The sequence below is a fragment of the Coenobita brevimanus genome, chromosome 85, assembly GCF_032717465.1.
Source record: "Coenobita brevimanus isolate Jiangsu-jjx chromosome 85, ASM3271746v2, whole genome shotgun sequence".
In the NCBI taxonomy this organism is placed as follows: domain Eukaryota; kingdom Metazoa; phylum Arthropoda; class Malacostraca; order Decapoda; family Coenobitidae; genus Coenobita; species Coenobita brevimanus.
The window spans coordinates 4,813,531-4,828,213 of record NC_137038.1 but is presented as its reverse complement, the minus strand read 5'-3'; the positions used below and the strand labels follow the sequence as shown (position 1 = coordinate 4,828,213).

Below are 14,683 nucleotides of genomic sequence, written 5' to 3'. Positions count from 1 at the left end.
GGTTCACAGTGAATTACACAAAATTTACTTGTTAGAAGTTCTGGTTCAGTTGCTACTTTTAAAGTTGATCTCCCAGTTTCCCTCAATTTACAATACCGGCCAGGATAAAGTTGTGATATTGGGAACGTGTCCCTGACTTGGTGAGGGCTGCTTATAAACACCTCACACATGCAATGCTTTCAGATTGAAGAGGGCTCACCTGGCAAGCTGCGTGTGACAGCTAGTACAACAGAGGGTGAAGAAATAACAGATGAGTACAACACCGTGGTCATTGCCGTTGGACGTGACCCATGCACTCAAGATCTTGGTCTTGATGCAGCTAATGTGGAACTTGCAAAGTGAGTTTTATTAACTATTCATGTAATTCTTTTATTTACATTTTATATATATGTGTCTGTCTGTCTATCTGTCTACCTATCTATCTGTCTATCTATATATATATTTATGTGAATTTTCTCATACTTTCTCTAAATATTCTTCCTTGTACCTTTCCTACCACACTCAATTTACTTATGCTATGATAATTCTTGCAGTCATTTCGCTTACCTTTATTTTTGTACAGGGGTACAGTCACAGCCTTCTTCCACTCTGTTGGCGCAGTTTCACTCATCCAAGCCTTCTTTCGTATCTCCAACAAGCACTTCATTCTGTTGTCTCCACTACACTTAATCATCTCTACACACACCTCATCAACCCCAGCTGTTTTCCCAGATTTTCAGCTGCTTCACAGCATTCTTCTCCTGTGCAAGTGTCACATTTCGTGGCACTGCATTGCTTCTCTGCATACTCCCAAAACCAATCGTGTTTACAGCAACTCTGTTCTCTCCATACTCATTCATCATACTTTCAAAATGTTCTTTCCATCTGGTCTTTACTTCATCCCCATGGGTTAATAATCTACCACCTACATCCTTCACACTCACATTTCTTACCACTGTTACTTCTATATTTCTGCACCTCTTTCCAGAATAACTTCCAATTTTCAGAGTAATTTGCATTCATTTTTCTTGCAAGACCATCATTTACATCCCTTTTTATTCCTCTTCAGTAGTCTCTTGACATGCTTCTTGATTTCAGTATATTCCTTTCTTATTTCATCCATTATCATCATCGTCTGTTCCTGTGTTCCCCCTTGAGGAGTGTAGGAGCCTGGGGCTAGGCAAGTTGGTCCTGACATGAGATAAGTGACCTGCCTCATTCATCCCTGAGTGGCATTACGTGAGCAATAAACCCCAACCACCACTTGGATATAAACCTACATAGACTCAGTCTGACTGGAGAACCTTAATTACCCACTAAACTACCAGGTGCCATAACTTAGGTATAAAACTTTTAGACCAGATAATGAAGGTAATGGAGAGAGTTCTAGAAGGTAGCTGTAATTAAAGAAAGAGTTAATATTGATGAGATGCAGTTTGGGTTTATGCCAGGCAAAAGGACCACTGATGCCATATTCGTTGCTCGACAGTTTCAGGAAAAATATATTGGAAAGAAAAGGGACCTGTACTTTGTTTTTGTTGATTGGAGAAGGTCTTTGACAGTCCTGAGAGAGATGGTGAAGTGGGCAATGAGAAAGCCTGGGATTGAGGAGTAAATGGTTAGGGTGGTTATGGCCATGTATGTGGGTGCTTGCACCAAGGTAAGGGTGATTGGAGATGAGTGATGAGTTTTCCATGAATGTTGGTGTGCACAAGGGGTCAGTTTTGAGCCCCTTGTTGTTTATCATAGTACTTAAAGCCCTCTCACGTGACTTCAGAAACGGACTCCCGTGGGAGATGTTGTATGCTGATGATTTGGTGTTGATTTCATAGAGTGAAAGGGAGGCAGAGGAAAGAGTTAGGAAGTGGAGAGATGGTATGGGGCCCAAGGGCTTAAGAGTAAATGCAGATAAAACAAAAGTGATGGTATCTAGGACTAGTGGCAGTACTGTCAAAGAAGAGGGAGATGGGCCATGTGTGATTTGCCACAAGGGCATGGGAAATAATCCCATCTTGTGCAGTGTCTGTGATAGTGGGTGCATAAGAGATGTAGTGGTATTAGAGGTAGACTGCAAGAGAATGCTGATTTCTTGTGTGTAGTGTGTTGGGGAGAGCAGTGGGAGATTTTCAGGCGTGAAAGGATTGAATTTGCTTGTGAATCTCTTGACTGTGTGGAAGAGTTTTGTTTGGGAGACATGTTACGTGCTGGAGGTGGGGCTGGAACTACTTTTGTGGCTAGAGTGAGGAGTGGTTGGAAGAAGATGAGGGAGCTGTTGCCCCTCCTGATATTGAGAGGGCTCTCCCTCCGTGCTAAGGGATCTTTGTGTGCGGCATGTGTTAAGAGTGTAATGCTGTATGGTAGTGGGACCTGGGTAGTGAAGGAAGAGGATATTTGCAGGCTCAAACATACTGAAATGACAGTGATTAGGTGGATGTGCAGTGCATCCCTGAGTTTGAGGTCCGTGGGGGTTAGGTTTACAATGGAAGAGTTGAGGGGTAGGATGGAACTGGAGTGTATTGGTGTTATGATGAGGAGAGGTAGATTGATGGTTTGGACATGTGGAGAGGATGGGGGATAATAATTGGGTGCAGAAAGTGAGAAGTGTTATTGTTAGGGGTAGGGTTGTGAGGTTGACCAAAAAAGACCTGGGATGAAGTCATTGAGTTTGACCTCAGGGTTAAGGGACTAAATAGGAAAGGTGCCAGAGATTGAGCAGCATTTAGAGCAGACATTAGATGACCGAGGCTGATGCATGCAAGCATGTTGGCGCCTTCAAAAACTAAACGAAACAAAACAAAACCAAGGTAAACTTTTGGTTTACATTTCAAGAGCTTGATTTTAAACACTAGAAAATGTATATTTCACTCTCATATGTCCAATGGTTACCTCACAATCGACTGTGGGGGGGGGGGGAGTCACTCCACTCTGAGTGAGAATAGGACGTCCTTGAGATACAAGGGAGAACAGGGAGTGTGGGGGGTCTTCAGGAGGGAGGGAAAGGGATGGAATATGCCTGCTGCATACGGCCAATATGGTCTAGAGGGAGTATAGGGGATAGTTTTGGTAGGAGGGGACACTGAGGGCAGGATCCAATGGAGCAGAGGGAGGTGGAGAGATGGCATTGGGGGGTCCCTCCCCACCTCATCTAAGGGGACCAGTCAGGCCAGACACCACCAGGTATTGTACATTCCATTGGATAGGCTGCATATACGTCATCAGAGAGGCAAGGATACCTTGTGCCAGTTTATTGGTAGTTTGTGTTTGATCGATGATCTTAAGACTCCTCGTACCAAGGCCTGAACACATCAGTAGGTGATGATAGGGCTTTAGGGGTTAAGGGAGACCTTTTGTATTTAAAGAGTTATTAATAGTCTCCATTAGTCTCGTAAATAAAGTGGCATCACTGTTTTGTTTCTGCCTGTGACGGATGATGTAATGAAATCTTGGAGAAACCTCTCATGCTGAAAGAATTAAGATACTTTATGTAATATAAGCTTCTGACCAGTGTAATTTATCCCTCAGAGTTTAGCGATGTACTTTTAGATTTTTTCTTCCTATTGCATGACAATATTCAACATGGAGTTGTTGTTGTTGATCCCGGACTGTATGGCCGAGTACACCTATCAACTGCAGGCAAGCATTTGCCCCTGCTGGGCTGTCCTGTGTAATGAATCGGTGTTCCCATGTGGTTGACCGTGCCTTGCCCCGGCATGGTGTGAGGAAGAGTGTGGAGGTTTGGTTCCTGGATGGACACCACATTTGCCAGTCTCCATCCATTTAATAGGAACACTATAATAGGCTCAGTATCATTGTGTTATCTAGTTATATGGTTGCCATCCAGCTTTGTAAACGGTTTTTGGGGTTACTAGAAGCCATTAGTCTGATCACTCTTTGTAGAGCTGCCGAAAATGGAAAGAAGAGTGATAAAAAGTGACGGGAAGGACAGGGAGAAGTAGGAGAAGAGAGGGGCTGATGCAGAAATAAAGTGATAAAGATGAAGGAAGAAGTTGGCGACACATCATCATGTGAGTGGATGATGGTCACCACCATTTACCTTAGCCTGTCATACTGGAGGGGTTTAGCATTACCTTAGTATTAATGCAATAGCCAACCCTTATAATTTCAAAGGATATAGTAGTGCTGAATAGAATTGTCAGAAGATGGCTGGAATAAAAGAAAAAAAAGATATCCCTGACGTAAGTGGATTAAGGACTACAGTACTGAACCAGGAAATGAGGAAATTTGTTTTTAATCTCTCAGTGTGAGATATCTCTTCTTAGCTGAATGAAATATGTGTAGTGATGATGAGAACAAAACAAAAAGTGTCATTATACTGAAGGAAATATGATTGAGTTTCAGCTGTTTTCAGTAATCCTTGTAGTGGGATTTGTTTGCATATTGATTATATAGTATGCTGTTATTTTATTTCTCTTCCAGTCAAGTGGAACAGAAGTATGGAGATGTTTTTGGGGAAACTCATTTATATCATTAGATTTTTGTACAGCTTGGGGAGACTATTAAGATCAGAGAGTAGGTGTAGCTTTCATTTGCCCATGCGGTACAAGAGATATCCCTTGCTGAGTAAAATCATCTTGGTGTAGGAAGAATAAAACAGTAGAAGATATAACTGATATAAAGTGGTTGATCTTGTTTCTGAAGTAGTGTATACCAACTAGGATCTTGAGGTGTTATTAGAGAAGTTGCACAGAACAGAGCATAAAACCAAAAATGAAGAGTAAGTAATGAGTCTCCTTCTCGATTTCAGGAGTGGAAAGATTGTGGTAGGTGAGGGAGAGCAGTCATCAGTGCCACACATTTATGCGGTTGGAGACGTGATGGAGGGAGGCCTGGAACTCACTCCGGTTGCGATACAGGCTGGCAAACTACTGGCTCGAGTGAGTCGTGTGTTGGGTTGTGGCAGTGATATACAAGAAATCCATGTTATTTGTAGCCTTTTTTGGCATCTGAATAGTTACATAGAAATCTCCATTTACATTCCATTGCTACATTTAAAGCTGATTTTCCAGTTTTCCAGAATATAAAGAGCCAGTTGGATGGAAAAAGTAGCGAACACAGTAAGTTCTGAAATATCACTGCTTTTTCCATACAACTGCTGGAAATTGAGGGAAACAAACTGTCAGCTTGTTATGTAGTTGTGGAATTTTATAGTGACATTGTCTGTATACAATGTGGACTCAGTAGTGGAGGTGGGGGGGGGGGAAGCATATAATAAGAAGTAAATGGATGGGAAGGAAATCATGCCGTAGTGGTTGGTGTGAAATGAAAAATACATCATCAGAGTCAAGGGAATTGAACTGATTGATCATTTGGCATCCACAGCGCCTGTATGGGAATGGAACGCTCAAGACTGACTATGTGAATGTTCCAACGACGGTGTTTACGCCCCTGGAGTATGGATGCTGCGGCCTGAGTGAGGAGAAAGCCATTGAGAAGTATGGAGAGGATGATATTGAGGTGTATCACTCAAATTTCCAACCACTGGAGTTCACTGTTGCGCATCGGCCGGAGAACGACTGTTATGCCAAGCTGATCTGTGTCAGAAGTCAAAATGTAAGTACAGTACAGTAATGAGTCTTTTGTTATAGTTTGCCTTCTTTTATTTTTTTATTATTATTTAAGTTGTAGGTGGGGACGCTCACCATCCACTCACTCAATGTAGTGCTGCTCTCAGGTGGCTGCCCATTCCTCTCTTCTTTCTTTTCTTCCTTCCTCTTTTGTCTTTCTATCCTTCATTATTTCCTTTTCCTTCTTTCTAAGGGTGACTGTACACTGAGTGACAAGCCAAATGGTTTCCAGTACATCAGGAAACCATTTACTATGCTGGGTGGTAACAATATAGCCAAATTATGGCACCTGATGGTTTAATGGGTAATTAAGGCACTCCAGTCAAATTGAGCCTATGCAGGTTTAAATCCGAGGGGTGGTTGGAGTTTACTGCTCATGGAATGCCACTCAGAGATGAGTGAAGCTGGTCACCCTCATCTTAAATGCTAGGACCAACATGCCTAGCCCCAGGCTCCTAGGCTCCTCATGGGGCAACACAGGATGAAATGATGGATAGATTATTTTTCCTGTTTGATACTCATTAGATTGTCAGAGTATTAGCATTTAGTTTCAATGAATCCTGTAAAGTTGATTTGCCAGTTCTCCTAATTTTCTGAACCAGATGTGCAGAAATGATATAGATGCATTGGAACACTTGTACTTTGGTATCCTATTTGAGGTCATGATTGGCTGATGTAAGTATTTTGCGAATATTTTGAAAAACTTGGCAGCTGCCTTATACCACTGATGTCTGTTTTGTGCAACTATGGTAGACTGTGTCATTTAATAGTAATTTTACGAGGATGCTGATCAGATACCCTTAAATGTTTATTAAGTTCTTATTATATGTCACATTTTTTATGTTTCTGATGTTGAATTCCTCCATAATTTCCAGAAATGTGCCACACAGTTTCACCAGTACTGTAAAATCCCTTTAAGGTGGACTGATTGGGAGGGAAGGGTGTCTTATGATAACAAGGTGTTCCTTCTGTAGCAGATGTATCTTTGGTACCAAACGTTTGCAGTTTTCCAGAACACTACTTTATTTTTCACTTTTAAATAAATCACCCTTCTTTAATCAGTCAGCAACAGTAGAAAGGTACCCAAGCAAACATGTGAGATTTTGGACCCGTGCTTGGTGCCTTGCTTATGGCTGTATTTACACACTTTGGAATATGTCTCACTTGTCCATCACAAGATGAGTCTACCTTAAAAAGGTTTTACTGTTGTATCATAGTTTATTTATATATATATATATATATATATATATATAATTTATCTCATTCTTATTTTTGGTGGCTGAAACATTAAAATTCAGTAATAAATATATATATATTTTTTTTATGGGGACATGCGCAGAAAAAAAAAAAAAACTATAGTTCAAGTAAGCCCAGTTCGTGCCAACTTGGGTGGCTGTAGAATGCTGTGGCACTTTCTCAATAAAACAGTGACCCTGGAAACTAAACCAGGTTATTTTTAATAGTGACCCTGGAAACTAAACCAGAATATATTTATTTTTTTATTTTTATAATTATTTATTTATTGGAAAATGGTATTTTTGGACATTCTGAATTTGAATTTTGGGAAGGGCACTATCTGTAAAGGTAATTTGTCATTTCCTCTGGTTAACAGTACCAAGTGTACAGTATGGAAGTAGTTGTGATAATTTGGAACATCCCCATCATATAACAGTGACCAACTGTATTGTGGTATGTTTTTTTTTACATCCACTATTTAGACTGATGTAGGTTTTATATGAAAATTTTAAAATCCAACAGCTGTCTTGTACTGTTTACATCAAATGGCTTTGTAGGCTGTGTCAGTTATTTGTAATGTGGATATTGGACTGGTCATATAAAGTACCCCAGACCCCTTCAGTATGGTGACTATTTTGTATTTTTTCATATAGCTACCAGACAATTTAATTCATATTAGGAGAGTACCCAAGCAGTGGAGGGGGCAATGAAGGCTATATCTAACCCTTCAGGTTTGCAAAACCTCACCTAAGCCTGATGGTTGGGAGGGAGGGGGGGGAGGGGGAGTAAGTACTACAGTATGGTATATCATTAGAGTGAAATGATTAAATTTACTGTAGTGTGGGAGCCTAACTGTGGGCCTTACAATTTGATGGGAGTGATATGGAACAGGGAATTAGCTCTTTTTAATACTATACTTCATTCTTTCCTCCTTCTTTGCATACGGGTGACTTTACACTCCCTCTTTTTTCCTTCCTTCATTCTTTCGTGTTCCTTCTGCCCGTGGGTGACTCTACACTGAGTGACAAGCTGAATGGTTTCCTATATACCAGGAAACCAGTTACTACTCTGGGTGGTAACCATATAACCAAATTTTGGTGCCTGGTGGTTTGGTGGTAATTGCAGCACTTCAGTCAGATTGAGCTGGTGAAGATTTATATCCAGGGGGTGGTTGGGGTTATTGCTTATGTAATGCCACTCAGGGCTGAGTGAGGCTGGTCACTCTCATCCTAAATGTCAGGACAAACTTGCCTAGCCCTGGGCTGCTACACCCCTCATGAGGCAATGTAGGATTGGATGATGGATGGATGGATAGAAGTACTCTACTCAACATTGATACAGTATTATATTGGCACATATATTTTCTAAAATTGCTTTTTCAATAAGCTGAGGTAGTAGTTCGATAGCTTAAATTATCTGAATGGCTGTGTTGCCCATTTTACTGGATGTGCTGGTGTTAGTTCTCCCATTTTTGCACTATCTTTAAATCTTGTTACTGAATTGTACTTCACTCCATCTTAAGGAGGACGGAAAAAAGGGCAGGGTGCTTATAAGGATGTGGAGAGAAAGAATTAGGTTAATGATGGTTATGTGGGGAAAAAGATTAGGATGTTGATGATGTTGGATCTGTCTTCTCACTACCTTTAGATGTGAAATGGAATCAGGATAATGATGGTGATGGTATGTTGGAAAAACAGTCAGGATGATGATGATGTGCTGTAGGAGAGTGAGAAACAGTCAGGATGATGATGATGTACTGTAGGAGAGTGATGATTATGCTATGGCAAGAAGGATCACTGTAATGATGATGAGGAAAAGGAGATAAAATTGTTGATGATGATGATCAGGGGAAAAGAAGAAGGATATTGATATGGGGAAATGAGTCAGGATGGTGACGATGATGATGATGACTAATTGCATTATTTCAGGAGCGTGTGGTAGGGTTCCATGTGTTAGGGACCCACGCTGGGGAGATCACTCAGGGTTTCTCACTGGGTATCAAAATGGGTGCCACCAAGACTGACTTCAACAACCTTATTGGAATTCACCCTACTGCTGCTGAGGTGGGTTTGGTTTACTGTGTGTGTGTGTGTGTGTGTGTGTGTGTGCCTGTGTGGGTGTGTGTTAGTGAGCATGCACTCCCGCATGCTACGTTTACAATGGAAGAGTTGAGAGGAAGAATGGGACTGGAGTGTATTGGTGTTGTGATGAGGAGGGGTAGACTGAGATGGTTTGGGCATGTGGAGAGCATGAGGGATGACAACTGGGTGCAGGAAGTGACAAGTGTGAATGTTGGGGGTAGGGTTGCGAGAGGCAGACCTAAAAGGAACTCAGACGCGGTCATAGAGTTTGACCTCAGAGGTAAGGGACTGAATAGGGAGGCTGTCAGCAATCAAGCGGCATGGAGAGTCGCCATTAGGTGACCAAGGCCGACACATGCAAGTATGTTGGAGCCTTAATAAACAAAACAAAATGAAGGAAACCCTCTCTTAAGGAAGGGGTTAATGAATGGCTACTTCCTCCAGTATCAAAACTATCATAAGTTTAAAAAAAAAAAAAAAACTTCTGAAGGTAAATGTAAATTAAACCTGGGGGTAAACAAGTACTAAAGCCTACTTGATCTCATCTGAGAAGATAATTGCCTTATGCTTTTGAATGCTTGCAGCTGACTGGTTGTCTGAGTGCATTCATTAGTAATGGTATAATTTAATTTTTATTATAAGAATTACAATAACCATGTTTGATGATAAGATTGCTCAGATAAAATATATGTATTGGTATACGAATGGATAAATTTAAAAACAAGACTTTACAAAGTGTATCAGGAAGCCAGGGTATATGTGAAATTTTCAGTTGTCTTGCCAGATCATGATAATGTCTCAATGTTCCAGTAATGAAGTATAATTTACCTTAACATGGGGAAAAAAAAATTCAAGGAGCTCGTGAAACTTTGTCAAAAAAAAAATATATATACATATATATATATATATATATATGGATGGGGTGGTGAGAGAAGTAAAAACATGAGTAACGGAGAGAGGGATGGCGTTGGTAATGAATGGTGATGGATGGAATATCTCAATTTGTTATATGCTGTTGATGCAGTGCTACTTGTAAATACCAGACAAGAACTTGGTAGACTAGTGCAGAGTTTTGTAGATGTCTGTGAGCGTCATGCCTTGAGAGTAAATGTAGAAAAAAGTAAAGCAATGGTTATTGAGAGAGAAGGTGACACCCAGTGTGATGTTACGGTGAATGGAGAGAGACTGGAAATGGTGAGAGAGTTCAAATTCCTGGGTACAGAGATAGAAAAGAGAGGAGAATTTGTAAAAGAAGTGGAAAGTAGAGTGACACAAGCAAGGAAAGTAGCTGGTGCCATGAAGGCCTTGATAAGAAACAGGCTTGAGTGTTGCAGTTGTGTGAGGCTTACATAAAGGAATGTTAGTGCCAGCTTTAACATATGGATGTGAGCCTGTGGTGTGGCATGAAAATGAAAGTCAAGAGTAAGAGCAGTGAAGATGGGACTGCTGTGGATTGTGTGTGGAGTACAGAGTGTGGATAGGATATGAAATATTGTGATTCATGAAAGATGCAGAGTGAGGGAGTCTGTGGACACCAGAATTGAAGAGAGTGTACTGAGATGGTATGGTCACATGGAGAGAATGGATAACAAGAGAGAGATGAAAGAGGTATATCCGAGCAAATTCAAAGGAGGGAGGAGGTGAGGTAGGCCAAGTGGAGGGATATTGTGGATGAGTGTGTGAGGAAGAGAGGTATGGAAGTCCTTGAGGCTAGAGGTCTGACAAGAGATTGAGCTAGATGAATGAATGTGAGAAGAAGTGGATGATCAGAGATTTGGCATCTTTTTTTTTATCATGACAGCGTCCGGATTGTCTCTATCAGATACGTTTATGTGAAGCTACAGAATGTGGTGAATGTTTTTGGCATATATAGTAGTTAGAGCCAGGATTCAAGGGGCTTGAGTGATGAGTGAATGGATGCGTGGCCATCACCAAATCATTGGCATACATCTCCCACAGGAATCCATTTCTGAAGTCATGTGTGAGAGCTTCAAGTGCCTTGATAAGCAATAAGTGTCTCATTTGAATAAAATTATCTGATGGTAGCTAGAAAGTTGTTCTTGTGGTTGTGGCTCCAGCCTCATTTGAACATTGTTGGATTGAAGAGTTTAACTAGGCTTATTCTTTATGTTTCAGGTCTTCACAACAATGAACATAACCAAACGGTCAGGGAAGGACGCCTCAGTTCAAGGCTGCTGAGGTTAGTTTCTGCTGCCTCTTAGCCCAGTAAGCCAGAGGAAGGGAAAAGGTGCACATATGATAAACTGTTCTAATGCTTATAAAACATAAACTAAATTTTATATGCCATTTAAAAGCATACCAATTATGGGCACCAGTTTTTTTATATATAACCAGATTCATTCATGTATTCTAGAGAAACAATGTGACGTTTATCATTTGTGGTGCATTGCTCTCATTTGGAAATGAAATTATACCTCACAGTTACCATATAGATACGGTAGTAGGGTAGATTTTATTGGTTCAAAAGTATTAAAATCTCATGATACATAGGGATTTTTAAGAGATTTTATTGCTTTTGGAGTATTTTACAAATTTATTAGGGGAATGGAATATATAGTAGATATCTTATTATGCAAGCTTGCTTGTACATGAAAAGTTGTGCAGGTCAAGTGCATACTTTTCCACCATCCTCTGGTATTACGCTAAGAGCAGCAGATCATCATTTCCTGGGACCTTGTGCTTGGTGTGGTGTGGGGTGATTCTGGCAGTTTGGAAGAAGAATTTTCAACTGGGAATACAGTGGAGCCAAAAATAAATTTAGGTTGTGTTTGGTCTTGTCATGTGTAGTTTCATTACATTGTACAGATATAATGTTCCTGACTTTTATTATTTTGTAGTTTCTTACATATCTTTCATGTACTGTGTTTTCCTGTATACATACATACTTGACTCCATGAAATCTCAGGTGTCCAGGTGTTGTGCCATTTTCAAGTCACCCATTTTATTTCATATATACAGTACATATATATACACACTGTAGTTCCATAACCCCTTCAGCCTAAGGGCATCTGTTTCATTTTTTCTATCTTGTTAACAGCATTTCATTCAGCATAGGAGAGATCTTTGTAGTGAAGGCATTAAAGATTACTGTCTTTAACTCCTCCAGTTTAAAAAAGTCTCTCAGCGCAGCAAAACGAAATAGTCTGGTTGTAGCAAGAGTAAAATATAGAATATGTCTTTTGATTGAAGGGTTAAAGTCTGTCCTGTTAGAGTATTTGTGCCTTCATTTCTTCCATGTCACTTTATCCCAACTCACTTTCCCTCCAGTCTGCCAGCATTGCCCTACACTACCCTCCCATGATGACTTTACCCCTCAAACCCTTGGTAAGGGCGGGGGATTGTCTGATATTCGGCCAGAGGTTTCCAGGATGCCTTGTATTTAAGGGCCCATAATTCTAAGTGGCTTTTGAGATTTTGTAACACTTCTTGCTTAGTGATTCATTATGCACATTACACCCCAGTATCCTAGTACTGTATGTTATTGATAGTAAATTAATGTAAATAACAAACAAGAGAATGTTAATGTGTAATATTCCAAATAAATTGCTGAGAAAGAGATGCTGTAAAACCTCCTTTGCCACCTAGATTGCCACTCTATGCACAGGATTGTCATGAGTATTCCGCTTGAGACATCAATGTTCTCAGTGTACTTATGTGAGCAGTTTTTTAGTAAGTGATGTTTTCTTTAAGGAATTATTGTTAGATGTTAATTTTGTCACTGATATTTTCTTTAGTTATTGATAAAGTATTATTGTTCTTCATAGTTGAAATACTGTAGTGTACTGTCAGTTTTAGTTTACAGTCCAATTTCGTACTTTGTGTAGTTATACATTTGTTAAGTTATTGATAAAAAATATTCCCAAAAGAAATTTAGCACCAACAGTTTTAGTTAGTTGCTTTGTGAAGTTATTTTCACCTTTCATTAAGTTATTGCAGAAGTATGATTATTATTCTCATTTGAAATACAGTACACATTGCCAACAGTTTTATTTTACAGAGTAATCAATTAATGTTATTTGTTGGTAAAATTGGTGCACAGATTCTTATTGGTTATGGTTTGTAATTTGGTGCCAGCACTTTCAGTTCATCTTGTTGGTCCAAGTGAAGTAATAGTACCCGGTAGATTATTTTTATATAAACTTTGTAAAGTATGGATGTTATATATTGTATCCCATATTATCCCATTAAATTGCAGTTGACTCATTCTGTTTGGATTTATTTTCTTGTTTTACTTATGCTGATATTTTGGTGCTGGGAAGGGATTCCTTCACATGGCACCAATTTAACTATATGACCTCCTACGCTTCTTATGGGGCGACATTGGATTGGATGATGGATGGATGGATGTTCTGTTGCTTGGTTATGCAAATGTCCTTCACCTCCCTCCCTCTACCCTGAAAGGAAGATGGTGGACTGCATAAGGGCAGGTCCAGTCTGCAGTCTACTGTGTTGATGTCCAGTTGTTAGGGGGGGGCCATAACAATGTACTGTTTACAGAATCTTGAAACTTTATCGTTACTGTAGATTTTCACGTGTTTTTGTGTGGTATGAAAAAGCTCCCTCTCTCCCCAGCCTATGGTGGCTAAGTGGTGAGCATTGCTGACTGCGAAGCTGCCAGCCTGTTAGTGCGAGCAGGTGGCTTCACTCAACTTGGGTGTCCCTCCACCCTTTGTGGGTTGGTAGATATTAGGAGTACCTTGGGTAACATCAATGGGAGGTAACTGTGGTAACCTGGATGATGTAGTGCCCTTGTATCCCAGGATATTGGGTGATTAACATACCACAGGCTCAAAGGTCTGTGTTATGGAGATGATCATCGCTGTCAAGCACCTCTTGGTGTCTGCCCCCACTCTTACCTTTGATCTAAAATTGCCATCTCTTCATCTTGAAATAGAATAACACCAGATTGTGGTGGTAGTCATGAAGAGTTTTGGAAAGGATGTGGAACCATGTAATTATCTTGGTCTGCCACTGAGCTATGTGAAATAGCTGAAAAGGATGGAAATTGGGCTAAGTTAGGTGAAAAGGAAACAAAGTAGAACATGCACCTCTGTTTTGCTGTCCTTACGTTTGTTCACTTCCCCTCCTCCCCAGGTAACTTCATTTGTGCTCCTCAAATAACTTACGCAGTATGGAAAAGCGAAGGAAGAACCATGAGTTAAAAGAGGGAAAGGTAGTGAAGCAATGAAAGGGAGCAGAGAAGATTGTGAATAAAGGTGAGGAAGGGAGGGAAGGAGGCAGGTAGGAAAAGGAAAGGAGGGAAATACAGAAGGTAAAAGGGGGGGGGGGGGAGTACTAGTAAAAAGAGTGAGGGGAGGAGAATGTCAGGTACAGAGAAAAGGAGAGAGGCTAGTAGAATAAGGGAGAGAGGAAAAGGTATGAGGAGGGAAGAAGGATGGCAAGTAGGCTAATGAAGAAGGAAGGAGGGAAGTACAGAAGATAAGGAATGGAAGGATAGTGGGTAAGAGAGGGAGGGGAAAAGCAAATAAGGGAAGAAACCGAGAGAGGTACGAAGTGGCTTAAGGGAGAATGAAAGGTAAGAGATCGAGTCAGTAAGGAGTGGATATGGCAATTAAGGATTAATCGGAGGCTTCCTTAGGAATAGGAAGAGTAATTCGGTAAGATTTTACCTTAGTGCTGCAGAGGTAAGTTTCTCTATCTTTCCCTCACTGTGAAATGCATAAAAGAAACGAAGATGGATACATCAATAAGTATTCTTTGGTACGTAGCTTCTCAGAGAAAAAAAATACGACGACCCTCACCTCGGCTGAACCTACACTG

At 40.5% G+C, this 14,683-nt stretch overlaps 1 protein-coding gene across 1 annotated transcript in view; it reads left to right on the top strand.

Annotated features, from left to right (window-relative positions):
- Positions 1 to 13,106, top strand: part of LOC145410339 (thioredoxin reductase 1, cytoplasmic-like) — a 41,505-nt gene extending 28,399 nt beyond the window's left edge. Inside the window, exons 8-12 of the mRNA XM_080280477.1 lie at positions 184 to 338; positions 4,745 to 4,874; positions 5,320 to 5,550; positions 8,729 to 8,863; positions 11,018 to 13,106. Of these exons, the coding sequence (XP_080136603.1) occupies positions 184 to 338; positions 4,745 to 4,874; positions 5,320 to 5,550; positions 8,729 to 8,863; positions 11,018 to 11,080 (714 nt within the window). The 3' untranslated portion in view covers positions 11,081 to 13,106. The remainder of the gene's footprint in view (positions 1 to 183; positions 339 to 4,744; positions 4,875 to 5,319; positions 5,551 to 8,728; positions 8,864 to 11,017) is intronic.
- Positions 13,107 to 14,683: the final 1,577 nt, after the last annotated feature.